Below are 26,388 nucleotides of genomic sequence, written 5' to 3'. Positions count from 1 at the left end.
ATAGTACGACACATGGGAAATCACAATCAGAGAGAAGTAACGATACGATAGATCCGCAGGAAATAGCGAAGTACATGAATTCTCTATCTCTTTCCTTAGCTGAGAGAGAGGGAGCGAACTCTCGACATGCAGGCATATCTCGTTGAATCAGTCTTTTTCGCCACATTCCGTATAACGGGAATCGAACACCCTCCGCTGCTGGCGGACAGATGTATAATGTACTACTTTGATCCAGCAACTTGTTAGGAGTAGATTTTGGCTTGGGAAAAACCTGTGGATGAGCGAGAATATACGAATATTTTTGTTAGATGGTTTCCCCTTACAGTCTTTTTTGTTAAAATGAATGCGGATGGGTATCTGCTTTCTTTGAGAATTTGGATTGTACAACCAAGAATGTGGCTGAATTCGCTATCGCTTGTAATGGTCGACAGTATTCCCGCCATACCATAATTCCAATTATTTAGGGCTAGAAGCTTCGCTAGAAGCAAGCAAGATGAGAAAATTTTGTGCAAATCACCGTGAGCTAATAGCCATTTGGACATTAGACTATTGAAATGGGCTCATCTTTTGAGCCCAACCGAATGTAGCCCAAAATCCCAAGTTGAACTTTAATTTAAATCCATATTAGACTTAAATAATTTATCAAAATTTAATAGGATTTTAATGCCATTAAGAAACCCAAACCGATCAGGTTCATTAGAGCTATAGCTCTAGGGATGTTACTTGTTTGTAATTAGGAGTTTAGCTCCCAAAGTTGGCAAAAATAAGGTTGAGTATTCGAGATCTTTTGCCAGTCGCTGATAGACCAAACATATAGCTTTACATGATACATCTGCCCAAGTTGAACAACCAGCCAGCTGTGTAAATTTTTCTGAATCCAAATAAGTTGTTATAGCTTTCAACTGTTCAGATACTGTTTCCCTGTGAATGTTCCATAACTTCTTAGTCTGCATCCTAAATCACAAGTTCCTGACAAATCTAATGGCAACCAAAACTTGATCTCCTTCCACATAATATTTTAGAAAATGCCATTAATTCCTGAGAGAGATTCACCACTCAGAGTAATGCAGGTAGAAATCCAAGACATTAACCAATACAATCTTAGCAGAAAACCATAAGTAGAGAATATCTAATTTCTGTTTTCCACTGAAAATATTACGTGAATACAATGTCAGAAAGCATTCGATTAAGAATTCTATGTAGGCCAAGTGGAACAGAGAATGCCTATCATGATAGCTATATGTGAAAGAGAGAGAGAAAAAAAAACTAAAAGTATACCAGCGTGATTTACACTTTGTCATCACACAACAATTGAAAGTAAATTTACAAGTCTATAAGCAGAGACCATTAGTAAAAATCCCCACGACTACAACTCCAAGTGACATGGCCATCCGAGAAGCTTAATCATCACTAGAAGTATGGCGAAGTTGGAAAAATAAGCTAGTTACAAGGCCTACATCCTCCTTCAGAATCTTTTATCTGCAGAGTTAAGTAGCATTATTGACATACATCATTCTTAATGCTGGAGAAAATGAGCAAGTATGTCATAAAACAGAAAAGGAGAAGGTGTTCAGAGTTTGCTTAGTTTATATGTTTGTAAGTGAAGAAAGGTAGGCAGACCTTACCAGGTCCATTATTCATGCGCTCTCAAATCGAACAACTACACAGGTGATGTTGTCAGAACTACCCCTTGAATAAGCTTCTTCTATAAGCTTACGTGATGCTGCTTCAGCATCTTTTATGTCCTGCACGATGGCCACAGCATCCTGTATGTAATGAAGAGAAGTTAGACCCTTGAAAATTCATTACTAGTTGATGCAACTAGAAGAGAGAAGATTAATATGCATGAATATTTTGGACCACTCAGCAAATATCAACATATTAGATACACAACAGCAAAGTTTGCATGTTGAATCACTGCAAAGCTACTGTCATATGCTAACAATCATGAAAATAGAATTACAGAAGAAGCTACTAATTCTAAAGAGAACTTTCCTGGTTTGTTACTTTCTTCTACCTGTATAAACAAGGAATGTGTAAAAGTATTACACAAGGCTCTAGGAATCATCCCTAACCAAACTTGAGCTTGCCTAAGCAAAATAGCTTCCCTTGAATCACCTGTGGATCGAGCTCTAAGCTTAAGAACCAGTTCCATTTTTCCGGAGTATAATAATCTCCATTTTCAAACTCCCTGAATATTGAATATATTAAGAAGTCTTTCCCCCTCAATTTCAAGACCAGGACCAAAATTTTGAGCTTAAGTTTGAATTATAAAATACAGTTCCTGACCACTAATGAGCTTAGCAAAGGTTTTAATAGTAACAGTTTTTTGATATCCCTCCTTTGAAGGACAAGCTCCAGATTCGTCCAAATAAAGACAGAAGAAATAAAAGAAACCCCTCGCAAGATGTATTCAAATTCAATCCTTAAAACCAAGCTCTGAGGTCTCAAGTATACATTTAGCATTATCATCTTACTAAGAGTATGTAAGTTGAGGAAAACTGGTTAGTGTTGAAACACCACGAAAGGTGTATAACACGTTTAGCAAATGAAACCTGACCTTGTTAGACAGGACATTCCAAAGTCCATCACTTGCAATTATTATAAAATCTACACCATCAATTTCTTCTTCCTGAAAAAGGAGATCAAATATCAATGCACTGAACATCAATACAAATCATCAACTTCGGAAGCTAATTATACGAGAGAGAGAGAGAGAGAGAGAGAGAGAGAGAGAGAGAGAGAGAGAGAGAGAGAGAGAGAGAGAGAGAGATGTAAGTAGCAATATTTTGGTTCAGTAAAACAACTGGGTTTCAATATCAGAACAAAACAAGCAAATCAACAACAACAACCAACCCAGTTAATTCCCACAAGTGGGGTCTGGGGAGGGTAATCAAAGGGTCAAGATGTGCTAAGAAAAACACAGCATTAATTCAGGGAAACCAAAAATACTTCAGCTGCTAAATACTACAAAATAAAAGATATAGCTTAATGTCAGTTTCCCCCTGTATGCTTATGTTATAAGTGCAATGTGCCAGCTCAAACTTTTTCTACTGAGATACAGTCTACCAACACTCCTTGCATAGGAACTGCCAAACCTCTATGCAAACGTATCTTTCTTCCATCTATAAGCGTGGGGAAAAATAGCAATGTTTTCTCATGAAATGATTGTAAATTCTGATGGTTATGGTCTCATTAAAACAGTGTGGTGGAATAGGAGAAAAAGGAAGGGCTTGGTATTTCTAGTTTCCTTGCCTTCTTCCCTATTCTAAATTTCATCACAGTTCAGGTCAATATGCTCAATTACTGCTCAATTTTCATACAACAGCTACAATGGAGGGCAATTAATGCATTCCTCCAAAACTTAAAGGCTGGTCTGAGAAACAAATTTGTAGAGGGAAGAAATACGTTCTGACAAAATATTTTAACACGAGCAGCTTGGTCTCGAGTTCTCACTTCACCCTACCATTCCAAGTGTAATTTTAACCAACCCTTTATTATGCAATAGTTAAGTTTAAACATGTTGCATGCAACCTTCATATCAGATTCATAAAAAGGTTTTGGTGAGAGGGCTCATCTAATCGAGTCAATACCCTAGGTCGGACATGTCACACCATGCGGCATTATGGTGAGACGGCTCCTCCAGTCGAGCTGATACCTAGACTGGATAGTTTGAGTTAGTGAGCTTATGCACTCCCTAGGGTTACGATATGAAATGAAAATATTTAAGTTTAAAGTTTCTTACAGGTTGTCAAGTTTTCAAATGCTTTATAATGTTGTGATTATGCATTCACGTTTTCCGTAAGTATCGCTCACCCTTCTGTGAGGGAGACAGTGATACTCATGCAGTACTTTATTATTATACTCACGTCCCTCTGCGGGGGCGTTCACTCATGTTGTGATTGTAAGTGTTGATACTCCGGGCGACTCTACCACCTTCTAGGCTTCTCCTTCACACTCCCAATTTTTGGTGAGCCCACTTTATGCCGTGGGGATTGGTTATTGACTTTTTTTATTTTTTTTTATTTTTGGGTATAGCCGAGGCCTTGTCACCGGTATTCTTTTAGCCAAGGAAAAACAACCACCATCTTGGTTTTGACACTCAAGCGATCCGCCCAACTAAAGAAGATCGATTCAAAGGTTAGATTTCACCACCTCTATCTATCCAACTAGTTCTAGCTTGGTGCTAAAAAATGATCGAAGTAGTTGAATAGGAGGATCACTATGACTATAGCCCTTGGTAAGTTTATCAAAGACGAATATGATTTATTTGAAATTATGTATGACTGGTTACGGAGGTACATAGGCTCCATAGACGTTGTAGGTCTAGTTTATGTCCTTTTGTCATTCTACTGAACTCTCATATTCATGTATCAATAACTATTTAATGTCTTAGGATATTTATGAACTTATGCAAATGTTTATGAAGAGTTTCATGTTTCCTACTCATGCATGATCATGTTTAGAAAGTTGGTTTGCTCGATGGTAAGTTTAAGACATCAAGTGCCAATCCGTCTGTCCAGCTTTTGGGCATGACATAGGAAGTGGTGTTGGTAGGGTAGATGTAGGTTACCATTTGAACCAAAAAAGTTCCATTTAAAGAAGCTAACAACACGATAACTTCCCTTATAATCTCAAACTGCACCATGCTCTTGAGCCTTGACAGATCAAGCAAATAGAGCAGGAAATGAAGACAAACTATTGCTTCAAGAACAAAAGCCAAAATACCTGAATCTCTGGGTCTGCCACAACATATGGCTTTAGCAGTTTATCTCCAAATGCACGAGAAACAGCCAGTACCCCACCTACACGCCATGTACCTGAAGAACAGAGCAGCAGGACACTGCATTGAATTCAACTAAGAGGAAAAAGAGGATGTAACATATTTACATGCGGTAATAAATTTCACTAGGAAGCACCTAAGGCATGCAAGCACGGATATGTAGTATTGCTCATATAAGGCACTGCCAGGAAAAGAAACCACATAAAGCAGTTGCATAATAAAGAAACCACATGAACCAAATTTTAAGAGCACAAGTTTCAAAGTCTTCCTTTCTTTCTTAAACTCCGTGACCATTTAAAATTTGCCACATATTAAATGGAGGGAGTAATATTTAACTAAACAGTTACATAATAAATTCTCCTAGCCCAGCTACAGACAATGATTGAATAGCAATTTTTTGTGAAGCTCAAACTTCACAAATAATGAAGTTTGCAAGGGCTAGACAATGTGGTTTTGGAAGATTCTGTATGGAAATGTACAGAACCCGATAGAAAAAAAGAGAGAATTTGATTACATATAAAAAAGAACGTGGAATAATACAATTCTTCGTGACTTCAGTCTCCGGTACATTTACTGGTCCAATCAAGCACCAAGAAACACATAAAAAGAGACTGCAACAAACTTTTACCTGCCCAGATGATGAAACCGCCAGCCTGTTCTATCCTTTCACGCTCATCAGATCTGTCAGGCTTGTGATCGATGGATAAAGGAATAGCTGCATTTATTGCAACAGTTATGCTTCACAACCAAATAACAAAAAATGAATAATCATTCAACATGATGGAATCACTTCCGGAACTCACTTTCGAAATCTGAGGGAAAAAATAATTAAGTTCAGATATGTTGGAATTACAGAAGAATATATACAGCCGCCATCTAGTTCATCAAGATGCTGTGATATACTAGGGAATAAAGCTCAAGAGTCAAGCCCAATGAGAATGATTGTTTTCTTCCACCCATACCATCATTAAACTAGTTTGCACGCACATACATTGCACACCATAAAAACAGTGAATGAAGAATATTTTTTCTTATAAATTTATAATTTTGTAAGACGGTAAATACATAAGTATATGGGTATAGCGGAATACAAAACTGCTGAAAGTTATTCCATTGATCCTAAGATATATAGCATCATTCGACAAGTGAATGTAAAATATTTCTGGTTGATTTTTAAATGTACACTTGGCAAACCAAATTCTTGAAAAATTAAAAACAGTTGTTTGCCTTCTCAAATAATAAGTACTCCATATATATAAGCTGGGTTAGGAGTGTTTTACTTTTAATTTCTCATTCCAATGAATTTGTCATGTTATTTCACTTCCTTTAGTGTTTCAATTCAAAAACTAACAATTGAAGTAACTGAATCTCTTACACTCGATAAGGAAAAAATAGATACCTAATAATTCTCTATGTGGCGGTTTTTTTAGAACTGATATTTAAATATATAAAACCAAATATATTGTGTAGTTATTATTTTGTAAATTTCCATCAATGAGGAGTATTTTTCTTTATTTATCCACTATATTAGGTCAACAATTTTAGTTTAACTTCCTCATCTTTCCTTTTTGTTTCTCTCCGGCACGATTTACCTCGTGATGGTAAGTTAATTCTATAATTTTTTAAGGAATTACACATGTAATCTTTTTGTTTCACTCGTTCTCTGCTGATAGTAATACCACTAAAAAATCTTAATGAACACCTAAATTGCATAATGATTTCTTCTTAATTTTGCAAATCTAACTTCAAACAGAAATATTCCTCCATTTCAAAATAACCACATTTCATTTTTAGTCGGTACATAAAAAATTATAAGTACATTTCCTTTTCAATCCATACAGCGAAAAATAGGAACTTCACTCAAGTGTCCCAAAAATTTTCACCTTCAATTAAAGGAGATCAAATTAGGTGAACCTTGACGAACAGTTAAAATGTACTCTTTCACATTTTTCGTACAAAGAGTTCTGCAATTTGTAGTACTTAACTACTTTTCATGTAGGTTCCAAATATCTTGAGAAGTTAATCTTAGTCCAAGTTAATCCGAAAATTGATTTAACAACTTACTATACAAATAATACTAACTCAAATATAATTAAGTAAAGCATATGTTCTCAAAGTTTAACTAAATAATAAGCAACTTTAACGGTGTGATGATCTTTTCCTTGTTAAAACTTTATTGAAAGATTTCAACAGACCACCTATTTCAGTTTTTAGTCACCTTAAGTCAAATAATTTATTAGTGGTTTATAAAGTAGATTTAGGAACTTAAATCTTATAATTTACCTTATCCAAAAAAGTAAACTTCAATTCATAATATTGGTACTAAAAGAAAGTTAAATTAGTTTAGCTTTTTCTTTTTTTGGCACATCTGCATGGAATATAATTGCCTAGCAATTATTTGAATATTATTCCATAAAAAACAAATCTAAACTAATTTGTCAGATTGAGGTTTTATTTAGATTAAACATTATTAAGATTATACAATTTTTATTTCTGATGGTGTTTGGTGTGAAAGATTTATCTTATCCGAAAAATGTTTGATTTCACAGCAATGCAATATGACGTAGTAGTTTACGATTTATTTTAAGATAAAGAGAAAATCAAAGAGAATTGAATTCAATGTCTTATACTAATTTATTTTGATTATTTGATTTTTATGCTTGGTGGTATTTGATTGTATATATTATATTTTCTACATTTTTAAATATGCTTTTCCTAAGTTATTGTCCCTCTCTTATTATGGTCTATGGAATACCATATATTAGCCATATTAAACTTTTGGAAACGTAATTAATCAATCAACCATTCAAGCAATACCAAATATTTCCTGAATTTGAAAAGAAAAATGGATGCTCAGTTCCGCTCCAAAATTTTGGAAAGTATAATATGGGGTTGGAAAAACCAAAACACTAAACTCGCAAATCATTGAGACTTTATAGATAGTATAGATAAGAAACATCCAATTATACCTAGTCTTCTTGTTATCAAAATGAGTAAAGAACTTTTATTTGTAACCCATATACAAAAAAGTATAAAAATAACCATGCCAGTTAAGTTTCCTACCTACAAACTGCAGAAATCATTTATACATATCATGAGAACTTCAAACACATAGGAATAAAAAATAATCCTTTTTTAGGTAAAGAATTTATCCTTGTTCATTTTTTCTTCTTGATAGCCGAGAAATCCCGAGGGATGGTGGCACACGGTTTGAAACTCGGTGGATAATGGGTCTGCACCTCTAACCTTCTCCACTTAAATACCGGACTTTTGTCTACAACAGAATTCGAACCATGACGTGCACCTAACCCACATATCATGTGTTGCGCTCGTAACACTAGACCAAAGCCCTAAGACAGAATTTATCCTTATTTTCACTATCAACAATTCAGACCTTTGACTAACATTTGCATTTTCTCTGGCCTTCTTTTTGTTGGTCCTTTTTTCTGCTAATAAGATTATTTGTTACAGCCTCTATGTCAACTTGCAAGACACACCAATTAGGAAAGATGGCCAAAGAAGAAAATCAAAGACTACAACATAAAGAAACGTGGCAGATTACTTAATTATCTTATTTCCCTAGAAAACAGGACAAGCTTTTCACAAATTAGAATTTTTAAAGCTCTTGTGCTCACCTAGAGCAAAAAGATTGCTTGGAAAATCTGAAATGTACCCAGTTATTCTTATTTTGTTTGCTCGGGTTTATATACTTTCTTTAAATGGGTAACACCCACCTTTTTTATCAAATAAAGTAAACTCTCATTGATATGAGAATGAAGAAAGAGCTGAAAGTTGCAAAATGTAGTTCCAGAATCACAATTATATACAGCCCAAAAGAATACTTCTCATAAATCTACTGAAACACTTCCTCCCCTGTGAGTTCTACCACTTTCATATGTACTTTCCTTGATAAAGCATTTATCTATAACAAAGATAAGCCACAAAAGAAAAATAACCAACCTTGCGATAAACCAAACTATATATATGTCTCTCTGAAAACCAAGCCGTGTTTGTGAAAATTTTGCATATAATTATATAGAGACATGCAACAAACCTGAACCATCTCTACAAGCGACGACTCTAGAGTCTCCCACATTTGCAACAACCAATCTATCACCTATAAGAACAGCAGTTGATGCTGTTGAACCAGCATCTTTTTGCTGGCCTTTTTCTTCATTAAGGTAATCGGCGTCGGTCTGCTTAAATGCTTCAACTGCATTCAAGAGCCTTTCCCATTAAATGATACAGAAGACAGAAGATAGGATGAAATTAGAAATTACGCAGAATATGTCCCCTCTGATTCATACCTATAGCTGACTTCGTATCTTTGATAAAATCAGGATGACCACTCAAATTCTTAAAGAGGTTGTTCTTCAGGTATTCTGCTGTTCTTGAACCACCGTGACCTAATAACAAGCAGAATATAAAGGGATAAACAATTATACAGGTCACTAAAAGGTTTTTTTCATGCGTTGATTTTCCTATCTACAACAATTAAGATGACATTAAATGAAGAATTACACTCTGAAAGTAGGAAAGGCCTATCCTGAAACGATATGCAAGAAATACTGAGAGATACCGTCAAAAACACCAAAGAATGCCACCATTTGACCTTCGACTTCTGATATCCTTGTCTCATAAAAGTCCTCCATGGAAGCCCGTTTCCCCTTAAAACTAGCATATCCGTAGCTGAATTTAGCACTTTTGTTTCCAGTCAGAAAGCTTCAAGAAAAGAAAAATAAATCAGTTAGTTTCTTATAAAAGGTCACCCCAAACATATCCTTAGAAATGAATAGCACTGCATTAATTGTTGCTGCCCACAACGAAGATACAGCCATATTGAAAATCTAAAAATCTGAACAAAAGAAAATGCATTTATCAGTCTGAATTTGAATGTTAATATCCTCAACCAAAACAGGCAACCAGGCTGAAGTTCAAGACATAACTTGGCCAGTGACCGGCTCTTTAAGCTACAGAACATACCCCACAGTGGAGTATTTTGATTTCATACCATATGGGTAAGTATTAAACAAAGCACTATTAGGAAACTGGATTTGGAGACACATGATGGAAGATCAGGGTGGAGGAAGGTCAGTGATGAGATATGGAGTCCAAGGAAAGGGAGGACCAATTACATCATATTGCTATATGGAATTGCTCATTCAATGAGAATAACGAAAGGATGGAAGGATATTTATAAGAATATCACTTTCCTATAATCAAAATAGGAAATGGACCCATAATCAATTTATGGAATCTGAGATGGCGCATGGATGCCTCTTTCTGTGGAATTTTTCCATGTCGTTCAGTATATCTAGTCAGTGGATGGCAATAGCGGCCAGGCCAGCAAGAACAGCAGGAGAGTATCTTCTTTAATTTTTATTTTTTGGATAAGTACATCAGGAGGGAGTATTATCAAATCAAAATCTCTCAAAATAGACCTAGGTTTGAAGCAGAAATAGAACATATTTGCGGCTTCGTGTATGGCGCGGAGATAATACTTTGATATGTTAATTCCCCAACAAATTCTCGCTTGCCAACAGTATTAGATCGTAGCTAAGGTTTTAAGGATGAATGGAGACCAAACAGAAGAATGGTTCCTATTGACATTATGAAATGATATATAGATTGAAGAGATAAACTTTATGTATGGAAAAAGCTTGTAATTGAAGTAATTCTCTGCCACGTCTTGTTTCCGCTTGTTTAGTTAGGATATCATAATCTCATGAGGAAATCACTTATCAAAGGCGCCTACTTTATATGTTCATATTACACCTTTGGTAAATACTGCCCCCCAACTTTGTAAATCAAAGAATACTTTGGAAAAAGTTGTAGAAAAAACTAACAAAATCCAACTTTACACCATAATTTCGAGTATAAATAGCAACTGCAAACTCTCATTATCCTTTCTCACACTACAAAAAATAATCAAAATAATCATAAACTCGGAATAATTAACGAGCAGTCCATAATGCAGTAGGAAAAAAAGTGGAAAGCCATTATCATTTCTCGAATCATAAAAAAAAAAAACTAAAAATAACGATGGACAATTTACAGCATTAACAACAACTAACAGCGAATAAATTCAGCAGAAAGAAAGAAAATAAAACAGGAGAGCAATAATGCAGTTAACCTAATACCGCCGCCGCTAAAGAGGGCATTGGGATCAATAGAAGGAATCATGACAGTTGTTGACGGCGACTGTTTCATCTGCGGCGGCGCAGTAGGTTCTTTTGGTGGTTTCCGTGACGGTGTCGCTGCCGGTGCCGGTGGATGGTTCTCCATGGACGGTGGAGAAAGTTCTGGAAGGTTACGATCGGATTCTTTCTTGTCAACGTTCATCATGGTCGCCGCATTCGGTTTTTTTTACTTCTTCTTAATTCTTATGTGCGAAAAAAGAATCAGTTTATTAGATTTAAAAAATAATAATTTGGAATCGAATTATGGACTGCTAAATTCGGTTTTTTTTTTGGAGTTACCTTTCTGCCCCTTAATCCTAACTGCTTTCGCTGTACTCCCTTCGTTTTTTACTTTCCTTTTTTGCTTATAACGAAAACAACTTGTGATAAACTTAGAAGAAGATTCTGCGCCATGGTTTGTTACGATGCATTAGATAAAATAATGCATGTATTAATTTTATGTATTCATAATAAATTATTTGGTATATTTTTTGAATTTATATATTAGTTATATACTATATTTGGTATTATCTTATGCATAACTAATGCATAAGAAACCATGATATTAACAATGCAATGAGTTTTAATGCATGCATTAGTTTAGTTAAAGATAAAATTATCTTTCAAAATTTATGTTTGATTAAAATATGCTATTATATTAATGCAAGTTTGAATTAATCCAAGAAAGTGAGAAATAAAATTATATCCCTAGTAAATAAATAAATACTTAGAATATTTTTTTTTTTTATAAAAAAATATTTAGTTCTATACTAAATATATGTAGACAAATTAAATAATTTTCTTAAAACCTTGTTCATATAAAAACATTCCTCAACATATATTTTTTTAAAAAAAATAAAGTGATGGACTAGTTATGTGGGTATTTCTGTAAGCAAATAATTCTTTTAAAAATTGTGCAATACTTTAATACATCAAACCAAACAATTGATAAGAAATATGTGAGCACAACTAATACTAGTATAACTAATATCAATATTATTATTAACCATATTCAGCATTATTTTTATACACCCTGCCAAACGACTCCAAGAGAGAAAAAATGCAGTTAAACCTAGAAAAAGTTAATGTCTTGGGCGTGGACCATGAAATTTGTTTAAACTGATCATATATTATTCGAGTGATCTAATAATAATCAATTATTAATCTTGAGGGATCTAAAAATGTGAAAAATTACTTATATTGATAATGCATATAATTTTAAACTCTTCAAGATATTATATTTTCATCTTCACTTCATTCAATCCTTTTAGTTGAAGCAACTTTGAATTTTAGCACACAGAAAAAAATATAAATTACGATACAATATTAAATTCAAGAATTGATAATTTTTATAAAATAGTGTGATCAAAAATTATATTCCATATTATTTTAAAGTGTTACATTTAAACAACAATTTTATCTCAAATAATATTTGCAAGTTTTATCATCATTTGGTCTATATAAACAAAGTTTTGGAAATTGATGTTGCAAAATAAAAATAAGGCACCCACAAAGAATTACCGTTTAATAGAAAAAAATTCAAAAAGTAACCCTATACAAGATTACTTTATTTTCATATATTGTGTGTAAAAATAAAATATAAAATATATTTAAAATAACATAAAACTAAAGCTACAAAACCGTATAAATTATCAAAAATGACCTCACAAAACCCCTGTCTCAATCAATTCAATCAAATTTTTGCAGTTATTTTCTCACTCTTTTTCCTGGTTCTCAAGACAAAAATTGAGTAAACAAAAAAAATTATCGAACTCAAAATACCGTTTCATATGTAACATTCGGCGTTCTTGTAGATCTATCTGACATCATTCTTCTCTACCCAAATCTTCAACTTTCACCACTATCTTTGATTTGTTCCCCAAAGTGTACTGTTAGTAAAGCCACTGTTTCGCAGATTTACTCTGAACAAACACTCGAAATTTTGTTTTAGTTAGTAGTCGCCGGAAAATGAGGAGGAGGAACTCGGATTTCCGGCGGCCGGTAAGGCGGCGATTCTCCAATGTGTTTTGGTTAACTGTGTGTGGATTGGCTATATTGCTGCTCATCATTTTGCTCAGCAGAGAAACTCGCGATTCATCGTCTAGATTGGTTTATACTAAGGTAATATTCATTGTTATAGCATTTATAAATTGCTGATTTTTTTCTTCTGTTTTTAAGCTAAGAAATCCTTTTTTTTTTTCCCGTGGAATTACTTAGATGAGTTTGTGTCGGTTATGGAACTTTGAGCTTTCGGTTACTCAGTTTTCCATTTAGAGTTCACAATATTTTGTTTTACATCCTAATTTATATAGATTTTGATTTGTGATCCAAATAGCTCTTTGTTTCAATGTGATCTCTTAGGTGGGCATAGAACCAATTCACCAGATCTAGTTATTATATTGTACCATTATTAGGTGTAATTGTCATTGCAATACTTGGTAAATGATGATTATTTTGGTTGGCTATATAGCAACTAAGGCGGCATGCTGATCTACTGAAACAACAAGGAAAAGCTGGAAATATTGTGAAACTTCTTATGGAAAATGAATTTACCTCTATATCCAAAAATCACTTTATGCTGGTTGGTTTATTTTTGTTTCGTTTTAAAATGTAAATTATGAAGTTTTTATTTCTTCCAAAGGTATATTCCAAGTGCATTTGAAGTAATTTTTTCTTATCGAAGAGCACGCAATTATGTCAGGATATGTATCCCCCCCCCCCCAAAGTCCCTTATCACTGCTGTTTTAGTGCCTGACAACGAATTAGCAGATAATTTTTGTCAACTTTTCTTTTTCCTATTACCTTTTGATATTATTGTCGTGCGACGAAGTGTCAAGAAGTACTGTTGCTCTATATTATGATTTCATTAATCAAAGAGATCATGACTGCCTTTTAGGGTGAGTTTGTAAACCAATTTGGCGTTATTTCAGTTACCATGAGAGTTAGGTATTGATTTTGGCAAAAACTGTAAAGCTGAAAGATATCTTATGTGGTATGGTTAGTGTTTAAAAATATTTGGCTTCTTTGAGGCTTCGAACCGACATATTTGTCTTTCTGGAGTTTAGGCTATCATGAAGGACCTTTGGTACTGATGGATAAAAGCAAATTTGGTCAAAGGACAAAGAAAAGATAGAAGAAGAGGGATTATTCTTGTTTAAGACATTAGGGTACCATAAAGGTCTACCAAATTAATGCTCTCAGCCTCAACCAAATCTGCTTCAAAGATGAGTAAGATGACAAACAAAGGGAAGTAAGTTAAACATCCTACTTTAGGATATGGAAGATTATAGCACTATTTAGTCTCTTTCTACCAAATTGAACCTTTTGGGAACATTGAGATGTCCAAACGTGTTGGCTAGTTCCTAAATTGAAAATACCATATTGTACTCCCCCATTTCTTGAAGAATTAAATGAAACCGTTAGTTGTCCAATTAATATATAATTAATTGCAGCTTTCACAATTTCTTAATTTAGCATTAAACAATATGATACAATTTGATTTTTATTTAAGTGGTTCCTTTATCAAGCTTTGATGATCAGAGACATACGAAGTAGCTTGATTTGAGAAGCTTCTTAGTAAAAGCGTAAATATTCCTAATCGGGGAGAAGAAAGGTAGAAAAACAACAAGAGAATGTGTGTTGACAACATCTGGGAATGTTTTTGGAATTTTCTGATTCTATGGCGACTTCTTTTTGCAAAATTGTTTTCTACACGTGTGGACCTTTGTCCAGAAATTTATGATACTTCTTTGTCCTTTCTTTTCTCTGACCTCCCCGATCTTACTTTTATGAACTTAAAGCTTTTCATTCAACTATAGATATTTATCCATTTGGAGCAACGGTTAAGTTGTCTCTGACTCTGTGTGACCTATAGGTCACAGGTTCGAGCCGTGGAATCATGCTTGCATCAGAGTAGGCTACCTACATCATACCCCCTTGGGTGCGGCCCTTCCCCACACCCTGCGTGAACGCGGGATGTTTTTTGCACCGGACTGCCCCTTTTTAGTGCCTTTTTATTTCCAACATTCTTTGCTGCATTGATTCTAGGCCAAAATGGTATCTGCTTAACTGAAATCAGAGTGGAAAAGGAAAAAAAAGCTGTTGGTGATGCTAGAAACTTGAATAGCTTCCCCGTTAATGCTTAGTATTTTAAAATGTGAAAAATGCACAACGATGCCAAAATCTTGTGGAGCTTCAAGTACAAGAGAGTGACTAAAGAGCAGCTTTAGTGAAAAAACACAAACACGGGGAAAAAAAGAAGAAATATGTATGTTGCGCAAGAAAAACAATTGTCTACCAAAACACACAAAGGAATTGGAAAAACTACAATAAGTGACATATAACAACAACAACAACTACTACTACGTCTCAGTCTCAGACAAGTTGGAGTTGGCTACCAAAACACACAAAGGAATTGGAAAAACTACAATAAGTGACGTTTAACAACAACAACAACTACTACTACGTCTCAGTCTCAGACAAGTTGGAGTTGGCTATATGAATTTTCACTTCATCATTCAAGGTCAATTCATGTCATAATCATACTAAATAAGAAAAAAGTAAAGATCATGTCAATGAAGTTCGAAAACCATTTTAGATCTGTTTCCAGATGCAATACAATGCAATTTTAAGTTTCTATTGAACTTAGTGTTTAGTTTTCCTATAACTAAATTTCTAATTCATAGTCTTAATCACTAACTTATTCGTTTATGATGTTCATATAGCATTTGATATAACACTTTGGCAGGTGTACTCATTGTTTGATGCCACCTTATTTAAGACAGGCCCATGGGCTTTAGAGCTTAAATGCACCTCAAATGATTACAACTATACTATTAATGCTCACTCCTGAGATTCTGTCCCTCTACTCATTTGTGAATGAAAAAACTTGTGGAAATCTGAACAAAAAACCATAGGTTGAGTGCCATTTAGAGATTAGTGATAATTCCAATGCTGATGAGAGATTAATTCTTATGATGTTCTGCCCAATCTGAATAATACTGTGCTGTAACTTGTGTGTAGTGGTACATTGATTAAACAATAGAAATTTGGCGCTGGATTCCTTATTTACCTACCAAGACAGTTACATATCTTTGGAGGAAGAATTTAGTAACTCATTAGCTGAAGCCTGTTGCAATAGAGATTTATTAACTTATTTGATAGCTGCTACAGATCTATTTGTCTGGTTTCTGTGTTGTTACAGATCTTTTGTCTCTGAGCCGAGGGTCTCTCGGAAACAGCCTCTCTACCCCCGGGTAGGGGTAAGGTCTGCGTACACTCTACCCTCCCCAGACCCCACTAGTGGGATTACTACTGGGTTGATGTTGTTGTTGTTGTTGATCGCTGCAATTTGTTTTTCCCTCTGTCAGACAGTCTCTTGTGAGCTTATGGAGAAACCTGAATGTGTCCTCTTATTCCTTTCTTTGCAGAGGCCATATAGACATGATAGAACTGGGGATGGTCTCAACATCACTGAAGAAATGCTGAGGCCTGAATCAATGGCAAGACAACTTAATGATCAGATTTCTCTCGCTAAGGCAATTGTCGTAATTGCAAAAGAAAGCAACAACCTTCAATTTGCATGGGAACTAAGCGCTCAAATCCGCAACTCACAGATGCTTCTTTCTAATGCTGCATCAAGAAGAAGTCCCTTGACAAACAGAGAATCAGAAAATGCAATTCGAGATATGGCACTTCTGCTTTACCAAGCCCAGCAATTTCACTATGACAGTGCAACCATGTTTATGAGACTGAAAGCTAAAATCCAAAGCCTTGAAGAACAGATGAACTCCTTCAGTGAGAAGAGTTCAAAATATGGACAAATAGCTGCTGAAGAAGTCCCTAAAAGTCTGTACTGCCTTGGTGTCCGGTTAACAGCTGAATGGTTCAGAAGTTCTAATTTGCAGAGAAAATTCAAGGAAGAAAAGCAAGTAGCTGCCAAACTTGTGGACACCGGTCTGTATCATTTCTGTGTATTTTCTGACAACATCCTTGCAACTTCAGTTGTGGTGAATTCAACAGCTATGAATTCCAAGAATCCTGATATGGTCGTCTTCCACCTTGTAACTGACGAGGTGAACTACGCTGCAATGAAGGCATGGTTCACCATGAACAGTTTCCGAGGAGTGACTGTTGATGTGCAAAAGTTTGAAGACTTTAGTTGGTTAAATGCTTCATATGTACCTGTTCTCAAACAACTTCAAGACTCTGACACCCAGAACTACTACTTCTCTGGCAACCATGATAACAGCCGAACTCCGATCAAGTTCAGAAACCCTAAATATTTATCTATGCTTAACCATCTGAGATTCTATATTCCAGAAGTTTTTCCTGCACTGAAGAAGGTTGTATTTCTTGATGATGATGTTGTAGTGCAGAAGGATCTTTCAGCTCTGTTCTCCATAGACATGAATGGCAATGTAAATGGTGCAGTGGAGACTTGCATGGAGACATTTCATAGATATCACAAGTACCTAAATTATTCTCACCCACTTATACGTCAACATTTTGATCCTGATGCATGTGGGTGGGCCTTCGGGATGAATGTTTTCGATTTGGTTGAGTGGCGAAAAAGGAATGTTACTGGCATATATCATTACTGGCAGGAAAAGAATGTCGACCGCACTTTGTGGAAGCTTGGCACTTTACCACCTGGACTGCTGACCTTCTATGGATTAACAGAGGCTTTGAATCCTTCATGGCATGTCTTAGGTTTGGGTTACACGAATGTCGATCCCAAATTGATAGAAAAGGGGGCTGTGCTGCATTACAATGGTAACTCAAAACCCTGGTTGAAGATTGGTATTGAAAAGTACAAACCTCTCTGGGAAAAATATGTTGATTATGGTCATCCTTTATTACAACTATGCAACTTTCACTAAGTTGGGATTATTGATTTATTGTAGTTCTAATAGAAGTGGTGCTCATTGTTCTGGAAATCCTTTAGGGGATTCTGTGAGATGGGAAGGTTTTAACTATTTTAATCTCTGTATTTAAACAGAATTCCAGTTTATTGTAGTATAGACTGGCAAACATCAAGGCATCAAAATTGTTATCTTCTCTTGTTATATGATTCTGTTAGTGAGAATGGATATAATTCTGTGCTGTTGTATGATCTGGCCTGTTGGGCTAGTGGTTAGCATTTTAGTTTTGATCAAGTGGCCGGTTGTGCTGCTCTTTGGAAAATGTTTTCATTGATCCAATCACCTTAGTTTTTCCACATAAAAAGAAGTAAGAGAACCCGATTACGGAAAACAAATCCGCAACCTTTTGCCATGCAAGAAAAGGGTTAAATCTAATTTTATAAACATATCAGGAACCTACTATATTTTAATCTGATACGAGTAATTTAAACAACACGATTATAAAAAATTTCACTGTAAGTACATTATTTTTTTTCTCTAGAAACGTGCCTTACACGTGTCAATAGTTACAAAATTTATATCCAAAAAAGTAGTAATAAATTGCATATATATTCTATCTCTTGGGCTACGACAAATGCAGTTTGAGACGTAAAATAAAGAATTATTGATTCCCAAAAAGCTCAAATCTTTAGATGCAAATAAGTTATAGTTTCAATGAAGGATATCCGTAGAAAATTTCCTTTGCATTTTGTGGTTGAATTTTCATCACTTCGTTCAAGAAACACTTATGAGTTTGTCGCAGCTACATTGCTTTTTCCCTATGAATCTTGAAATCTGATTTTGTTGGTGAATTAACACAATTATTAAAGGCATTCATTATATCCCCAAGAAATTCGTAGGAAGCGGATCTAACTGTAAGGAAAGATATGCTACTTTTCTTTTTGTGTCTAACTCTACCTCACTTTTACAAATATATGACAAGCATACGCTATAGTACATCAGAAATGCTTCCGTTTTTCATTAAATTTATGATTAAAAAAAATTAACATAAAATTATACTACTTGGGAAGATGTAAACTAAATATTTTCCTTAATTATTCACATCCCTTTATTTCTTACAGCTTTTTATATATCTTATTTGGTGCATCATTTTGAATTAATATAAGAAAGAGATTCTTTTTTTATTTTTATGGATAAGAGAGAGAGAGAGTCAAAGCATTAGTATTACACATTTTTAATAAAACTGACAAAAAGCATTAAATAAAGGGACAAGCTTTTGCTTTTCTTCACTACTGTGTCCTCTGTTCTTTCTCATATCTAATTTTGCATTTTTCTGTATCTTTTCCTTCTTAGAGTCACCAATTCTTGTTCATCAGCTCATAAGGTTAGATTTCTAATTCTTTCTAAGTACTTCTAATATAGGGTATTGCCGCTAATTTGTTTCTGTTATCTTCTTTATGGTTATGTATTAATGGTAATGCTTTTGCTTTTGCTTTTTGATTCGATACGTACCCTCCCTCACTTAGGTCATTCATTCTTTTTGCATCTTTCAAGTCCCAATTGTTAGAATCATTTGCAAGTTGTTTTAAGAAACAAGTACTTGTTCGCTTTCTGTTTAATGTTCATGGTTCTTAAATTATGTTATTACCTGCAAAATTGATGTTTGTGCTAAGTTGAGATGTAGAAATTGAAATCTACTTTGGCCATATATTTTGGTCAGGGGTTCATGACACTGTATATAAGGACTAAGGTTAAGCTTTTGTTTGATTCCCGCAAGCTGCAAAACTTTTCCTTTCTATTCCTTTGAGCTTTAAGGGGTCGTTTGGTTCACTTCTAGGATATCCCATGGGATTTTTTATCCTATTGAATGTTAGCTAATACCAAACGTGGGATACCTATAACCCCAATTTTATACCGGGATTAATATTTTGACCAGTAAATTGAAGGTGTTTTAGTACTAAAAATTTATGTACCCAAGGCAGAAAATGGCCATAGGCTTTACTGCTTGAATTTTTTCTTTACTTTTCACTATTAAAATGATTATTATATAATAAAAATACTTATTATTTTTTAATTGAAGTACTTATTATGTGTGTCTTTATGTGTATCAGTAATACACAGAGGCGGACCTATGTTGGGAGGTGGGGTCACCGGAACCTGTTAACCTCGGCAAAAATACAGTATATATATTTTATATCTATATGTATATACAGTGAGGACCCCTTAAATATTTTAAGTGTGCCCCTAAACACAAAAGCTGGACAGAAGCATTGATTTAAGAAAGTGCTCAAAGTGCCTTCACTTCCTTGATGTCCCAAGTTGAAATCCTGTCTCCTACAACTTTTATAATTCTATTTTACTTTTACTTTTTTTTTTTAAATTCAATTATTGTTTAATTACTTAGTAGTCAACCGGATATATTTTTATAACTTTTTCTGAATTCAATTATAATTTGATACTTCTACATAATAATAAACTTAAAACTTAATTAACCTTTTTTTCAAATCCCCAACTCATTCAAAACTCTGAATATTCATTAGCCCCCCCTCCACAAATAGAGTAGCAAACTCTTCTGCCTCCCTTCAATTTATTTAATTCTTTTTCAGTTCACTGCATCTCTTCTAAATCCGATAGCCCTATTAGGTGACGACAACGATGGCTGAATTTGAATCTTTTCTTCTTTGATTTTATTTGAGTCAGTTTTTTTCTTTTAAAAATATTACCTTAGCAAAATAATGTGCTACAAACTTTTTCTTTTCCGAAAAGATTCTTAGAGCTAGAAAGATATTATAAACATTTGCTTTTTCGATTTATGTAAATTATACCCAGATTAGCAGTTGACTCTTGCATCACTTTGAGGAGAAAACGTTAAATTATATTTCAGGTATGTAATATAATACTCTATTAGTTAAGGAGAAAATGTTTTTATTGATTCAATATTAATTTAGTCATATTGCTTACATATGAATGGTCAATTGGAGCTGCAGATTATTGAAAATAGTCTACCTAAAAAGCGAAAATAGAAGAAAGATCCTTCTTTGATTGAGAAGGAAGGATTCTTCTGTGATTGAGAAGAAAGATCCTTCGGTGATTGAAGAAAATGTTATTTTGTTTGGAATCGTTATTTTTAGGAAGTTCTTGTTCTTGTGAATTTAGATGACGCATTCTTGGCGAAGTTTAATTCTTTTCAATCTAGTTCTAGTTTTAAGAGACAATGCCTCTCAATTTATAGATGAGTTTGATGTGGAATCACATAATCCCGACCCTGATATGAGTGGACGATGTACTTATGTTATATTAGTACCAAATTAATGATATTTGATAATATCGAAGTTTGTATTTTGATGATAGTTATCATAATCATTAAGTTTTTATAGACTTGAACACCGAACTTTATCGCTTGCTAGTACTTGGTATACTAAAGATGGTGCCCCCGCTATGTTCAAGTCCCGGGCCCGCCTCTGGTAATACAAGCATTCTCCAGAGCAACTATTTTATTTTTATACTTTTAATTAGGGTTTGTTTTACTTATAAGTTATTTTTGCAATCATCTTTAGTTCATTTTTGTTTATTATATTATGATTATTTTTTCCTTTTCTTCTTTTAAATGCCTTTTGCACTAGCGTTTAATTTTTTTTTTGAAAAAAAAAAGATTACTTCAAAATAACGTACCACTGTTTTAGTTTTGATCTAACATATTGTTAATTTGATTTATAACGATAGGTTAGTTTACATTTAATTTCAAAATAATTTGATGAACCTGTTTGGCGTTACATTTGAATCTTTTTTTTGATGAACCCGTTTAAAGAAAAATTTTACTATTCACTTTTAAAAATGTTGAATTTCCTTGCTCAAAATCCTGAATCCGCCACTGGTAGTTGCTGTATATTGTGTTCTAGATATAAAGCCCAAGCTGACTTGCATGTAAAATAGTCAAGAATTACATTAGAGATGAGAAACCCTTGGTTTATTTCTAATTTTTCATGTGGGGTGTTGCAGCTGCAACGTGCACTTTTATTTCTTCTTTTCCCCGTTATGAGGTTTCATTTTTCTTGATCTAGTCTTTCCCCTTCTCCAAGCAGGGAAAATACTACCAAATCGTAGCCATTTTTGAATTCTTTTGTGTCCATTTTTCTATTTGTTTTTGTCTTTTCAGTTTTCCTAAGTTTGATAATTTGATCACATGATAATACTGCTGCTTGATTTTTTTGTAATTGCACTTTGTGTTGTATTATTGCCTGTTTTCGTGATTCTCTTTCAATACATGTTTTGTCATTGTGTTTCTTATATACCAGAGATTTGCTTATATTTCTAGGAGATAAATTGGGGAAGCAAACGACCACCAGTATGGATGGTTGTCGTCCTTTACCAGAAGATCTATTAGTGGAAATTCTATTGAGGTTGCCTGTGGAATCACTCTTGCGTTTCAAATGTGTGTGCAAGCATTGGTATGCTCTCATCAGAAATCCAAGTTTCATAGAAAAGCATTTTCATTACAAGAACAATCGTGCCCGTCTCCTCATTTGTAACTTAATAATATCAAATTTATCGAAGTCCGTTACTTTTTCCTTGCTCCCTGGCCAAATAGTTCCAGGTGTGACCCCTGAACAAAAAACTCTCTATCAGTTTCAGAGGACTGATTTCATGTCCATTACTGGCCCGGTTGATGGCTTATTCTTAGTGCAGAAACCGTTTTATGACGACAATGTTTGCTTGGCTTTGTGGAATCCTTCCACCAGAGAGTTCTGGCCTCTGCCTCCTGTGTCTTTTGAGCTTCAGTCAGAGGATTATGATGAACAATTTGCACTGGGGTATGACCCGTCGTCTCGAGATTATAAGGTTGTATGTATTCGAAGATTTTGGGATAACATTGGACAAGGCGCTTTCACTCGAGTCTTTGTCAGTGTCTATTCATTACGCAACAACTCATGGAAGAACCTGAGATCTGAAATCCCTTCCTGTTGTCACTTAAATGAGCCCATTGGTGCCACTTATCTCAACGGGGTATATTATTGGCTCTCAGGGGGCCTAGACAAAATCTGCAGGATACGCTCATTTGACATGGGCAGTGAACAGTTTGGGGAGATGCACGTACTAGATATTCCAAAAGCACGGTGGGGAGCACTTATGTTGCGTGGTGCCTCACTTGCTATCTTAGTTTGTGACCACCCTGGTAAGGCTATGACATCCATATATGAAGTGTGGGTAATGAAACAAGAGGGTAGTTGGACCAAAGTTCTTACTGTTCAACCTCTTATAGATGCTCATTGGCCTCACGGCATCTGGGAGGATGATAAGATGATTTTCAAAATCACTGAAACTTCACAGCTGGTGCTATATGATCCTACAACAAGAGAAGTTACAGAGCTTGGATTTCAGCTGGACCGAACTTGGGGTCACTGTTGGGTTTTCAATTACAAGGAGAGCCTAGTTCCAATAAAGAGAGGAAACGACAACCACTGCCAGGACAATGCAGTCGAGCAAATTGACCACTTCTTCAATATAGATTACGAAGAAGATCCGGCCTTGTTGGTTGTTACATAAAATCTAACACTGCATTTTATCTTAATTTGGAACAGAATGTCCATAGGAAATAGAACTAATCTAGTTTCCCCAAGCTGTATTTTCCATATTAGTAATATGTCTGTAAAGCCCCTCAAGTATGGTGCTAATTGAAGAGTAGCAATATTTTGCAGACGAAGAGTTGACAGAAAAACTATAGGAGTTCAGAAATTCCTATGGGTTGGTCTTGGTTCTGTAATGGCTTTAAGGTTAAATTGACAAGGGTGTATGTGATGATACATGCATGTAGGATGCTGCATTTATAGTATGGGGTTAGTCCAGTTGATGTTAGTTTTGATTGGTCCTTGGCTAATGTCGCTCCTATGTTACTTAAACTGAGCTTTTGGAATTCAACACATCACTTCTTCAATTATGTTTAGAACGTGCCAGGTTGGGGTATTACACCCACACTTGTGTGGCCTATTTTAGAATTCTTGTTCTTTTGTATAGTCGGGCTGCTGTCCGAGTACATCGATGGATTCTTTTGGCACTCGTAAAGGCTCTTGATTATTCCTAATGGGTTATGCACAATGTTCTGGCTAGATAATGGTTTCATGTCCCTCTCCGCAGACCTATATGATTATGTTTGATGCTTGGGGACCTTTATATAATTTCATGCTCGCGTTATCGATTGTGTATTATGTTGCATGATGGTATGCGTTAGCCCCTCGGCTTCATTGATCGAACATGGCATGGGCGTGACGAGGGATTTATATGATGGACCTCGGCATGACCCTATGATGGTTGTGGCATCATGTTTGATGTTTTAACTTCAATACCACACAAGAGGGGGGTGATTTATGTGGTGTCCAATTTTTCGCGTACACAGATTATAGAAGGACCTAATTCTTATGTGTGTTCCTTATACTACTATTGCGGAATAATAAATGCAGAAATTAAAGAACACAAGGATTTTTATGTGAAAAACACCTGGCTCAAAAGGTGAAAAAATCACGACCTACTTTCCAGTATGATTTTTCCAAACTCTCCACTAAATCACTGAGCCAAAAACTGCATTTACAAAACATTTTTGTTAACCTAGGATTAACTCTAATCCCGTTGTGGCAACCAACCTCTAACTGCTGCGACAACTTCAAGTTAACTCTAACTTGAATACTCTGAGTACCTATTACAATTGCCTATAGATAAAGCTGAAAGGTACAATATAAAAACACCTACTACAATTGAACTAGAATAAAAGACAGACACTTAAAACTGGTTCTTCTATCTGGTTCATGTAGCTTCAAGTTCGCACACTTGAATCACACACGAACTGCTTGCAAAATGCCTTGCTATTTTGCTCTCAATTCACGTTTAACTTCTGCTTTTGTGCGATTCATGTAGAATGAGAACATCCTGCGATTTATAGAGTTAGTAGAGTAGAGAATAACTAGAGTTCTAATACTACTCTTCCTTGGCGGAAGAGTTCTAGTTAATCTCAACTCCTAACTCCTTCCTTATCTTGGATAATGTTCTCGTTGAGTAAGGAGTTCTTCTCCTTATTAATTATGCAATCTTTTCGATCATGAGATATTTATTATTATGCCAGATTTCATTTATCTCCTGCATGTGTATCTCACGTGCTTTGAATCTGCCCGTGTCTATGCCTACCAGTGATGGACCTGGTTCATCCCTGAGTTCCTTTGTCAATCTTCAAAACTATTCTTTACTTGGGCCAACAAATTCTCCCTTTTTGATGATGACAAACTCTGTGCTTCCATAAGCTTAGGCCCTGTTTCAATTTAGCTCAACATCAACACAATGCTAGAAATATTTTTTCTTTTTATCACTTATCATCAAGGACCAGGTTCATTAGGTTATAAACATCACTGTTCAAAGCACAACATTTCCCCCCCCCCCTTTCCCCCCCTTTTGGCATCATCGAAAAGTTGCATAAAAAATGTGAGATAACCAGATTCTAAAACTTACTCATGGCCACTGGGGCTACTTCAAATGCAATCATGGATTAATCATCATAGATCAAGCTAAGAATTTTAACCATCAAAGAAATATAAACAAACAATTAGAGGAAAAACAATGAATTTCATTGATGATTGATAAGATTCAACCATAAAGTATAAGAAGAAATAAAAATACTGAAAACATGAGCAAACAAAAAAAATCCCATACTGGGTCACTGAAAGGTCTACACTGGGCTAGGAGTTTAAGGTTTGGAAGAACTAGGTGCTTGGTTTTTGGCTTGGAGGAGTTTCAGCATATCCTGAAGAATGCCATCATTCTTCTCCTTCTCTCTTGCCAGCTCAGTTCTGAGAGCATCTCTCTCAGTCTCCACCTCAGCCAACCTCTTCTTCAACCTCTCAATCTCAGCATCCTTAGCCCCACTTTCTTGTACTAAGGCTCGCACCTTGCTATTCACTGGTACCTTCTTAGATGAACCAGGTTCTTTAGGAGTGAATGGACTTCATAGTCACAAAGCAGGCAGCGTATTTGCCCCTAAATGATCCTTGCTTGTACCAACCTCCCTTTCTTCTTTGGATTATAACTTTCAGTCACTCTTTTTAGTAGGTCTGCGAGGGTTTCCTGTTCAGATGAAACAGGTTCATCTATATTTTTCGCAAGTTGAACCAGCCCTTCAGTGGCTTCGCCAGACCCACTTCCCCCTGTTTTCTTTACACTTTCCTCTGCTCCAGCAGATTTTTCTCCCCAAACAACCATTGCACCTGTGTCTTTGGTTAAACTCACAGGAGTAGGTGAAGAATCAACCACTCTTTTACCCTTTTCCCTCACAGCACTTCGAACACCCTTGCTCTCTTTTCTTTTTCTTTTTCTATTTTTATTTTTACCACCAATTCCTCCAGACTCTGTAGTTTCAACACCTGCTTTAGACTCTACTAGTACAAACTTATTCTCCAAATTTGTTCTCTCCCCGCAACAACCTTGCGAGCAAGCATCTTTACTTTTTTCTTAGAGGTTGGGGTGGTGGAAGGGATGATAGTGGGTGTGGAAGTCTAATCAAAACTGAATTTTAGTTTTGAAAAGA

General features: G+C 35.2%; 3 protein-coding genes across 6 annotated transcripts; 2 read left to right on the top strand and 1 right to left on the bottom strand.

The window, feature by feature from the left end:
* Window positions 1-1,119: 1,119 nt before the first annotated feature.
* On the bottom strand, window positions 1,120-11,291 carry LOC104093287 (probable protein phosphatase 2C 11). 2 transcript variants are annotated; one of them, XM_009599015.4, is made up of 9 exons: window positions 10,917-11,291; window positions 9,363-9,505; window positions 9,091-9,189; window positions 8,838-8,996; window positions 5,412-5,498; window positions 4,729-4,820; window positions 2,561-2,632; window positions 1,626-1,766; window positions 1,120-1,479 (listed from the first exon to the last, which is right to left on the bottom strand). In XM_009599015.4, the coding sequence occupies exons 1-8, from the start codon at window positions 11,126-11,128 to the stop codon at window positions 1,638-1,640; spliced, it is 993 nt and encodes a 330-aa protein (XP_009597310.1). In that variant the 5' UTR covers window positions 11,129-11,291; the 3' UTR covers window positions 1,120-1,479; window positions 1,626-1,637. The 2 variants fall into 2 exon arrangements, with proteins under 2 accessions (XP_009597310.1, XP_009597311.1); XM_009599016.4 differs by having other exon boundaries at window positions 1,621-1,766; window positions 10,917-11,194.
* Window positions 11,292-12,639: 1,348 nt separating this feature from the next.
* Window positions 12,640-18,076, top strand: LOC104093288 (probable galacturonosyltransferase 10). Its single transcript, XM_009599017.4, has 2 exons — window positions 12,640-13,083; window positions 16,392-18,076. Exons 1-2 carry the CDS (start codon window positions 12,931-12,933, stop codon window positions 17,841-17,843), a joined length of 1,605 nt encoding a protein of 534 aa, XP_009597312.1. The 5' UTR covers window positions 12,640-12,930; the 3' UTR covers window positions 17,844-18,076.
* Window positions 18,077-19,056: 980 nt separating this feature from the next.
* Window positions 19,057-23,760, top strand: LOC104093289 (F-box only protein 8-like). Of its 3 annotated transcripts, none has more exons than XM_009599019.4 (3): window positions 19,065-19,209; window positions 20,655-20,709; window positions 22,141-23,760. In XM_009599019.4, exon 3 carries the CDS (start codon window positions 22,173-22,175, stop codon window positions 23,367-23,369), a length of 1,197 nt encoding a protein of 398 aa, XP_009597314.1. In that variant the 5' UTR covers window positions 19,065-19,209; window positions 20,655-20,709; window positions 22,141-22,172; the 3' UTR covers window positions 23,370-23,760. The 3 variants fall into 3 exon arrangements, with proteins under 3 accessions (XP_009597313.1, XP_009597314.1, XP_070056070.1); XM_070199969.1 differs by having other exon boundaries at window positions 19,077-19,209; window positions 19,937-20,709; XM_009599018.3 differs by lacking the exon at window positions 20,655-20,709 and having other exon boundaries at window positions 19,057-19,209.
* The last annotated feature ends 2,628 nt before the right edge of the window (window positions 23,761-26,388 follow it).

Source organism: Nicotiana tomentosiformis, chromosome 4, assembly GCF_000390325.3.
Source record: "Nicotiana tomentosiformis chromosome 4, ASM39032v3, whole genome shotgun sequence".
Lineage (NCBI taxonomy): Eukaryota > Viridiplantae > Streptophyta > Magnoliopsida > Solanales > Solanaceae > Nicotiana > Nicotiana tomentosiformis.
The sequence above is the reverse complement of the archived record's forward strand: the minus strand, read 5'-3'. Positions and strand labels throughout refer to the sequence as shown.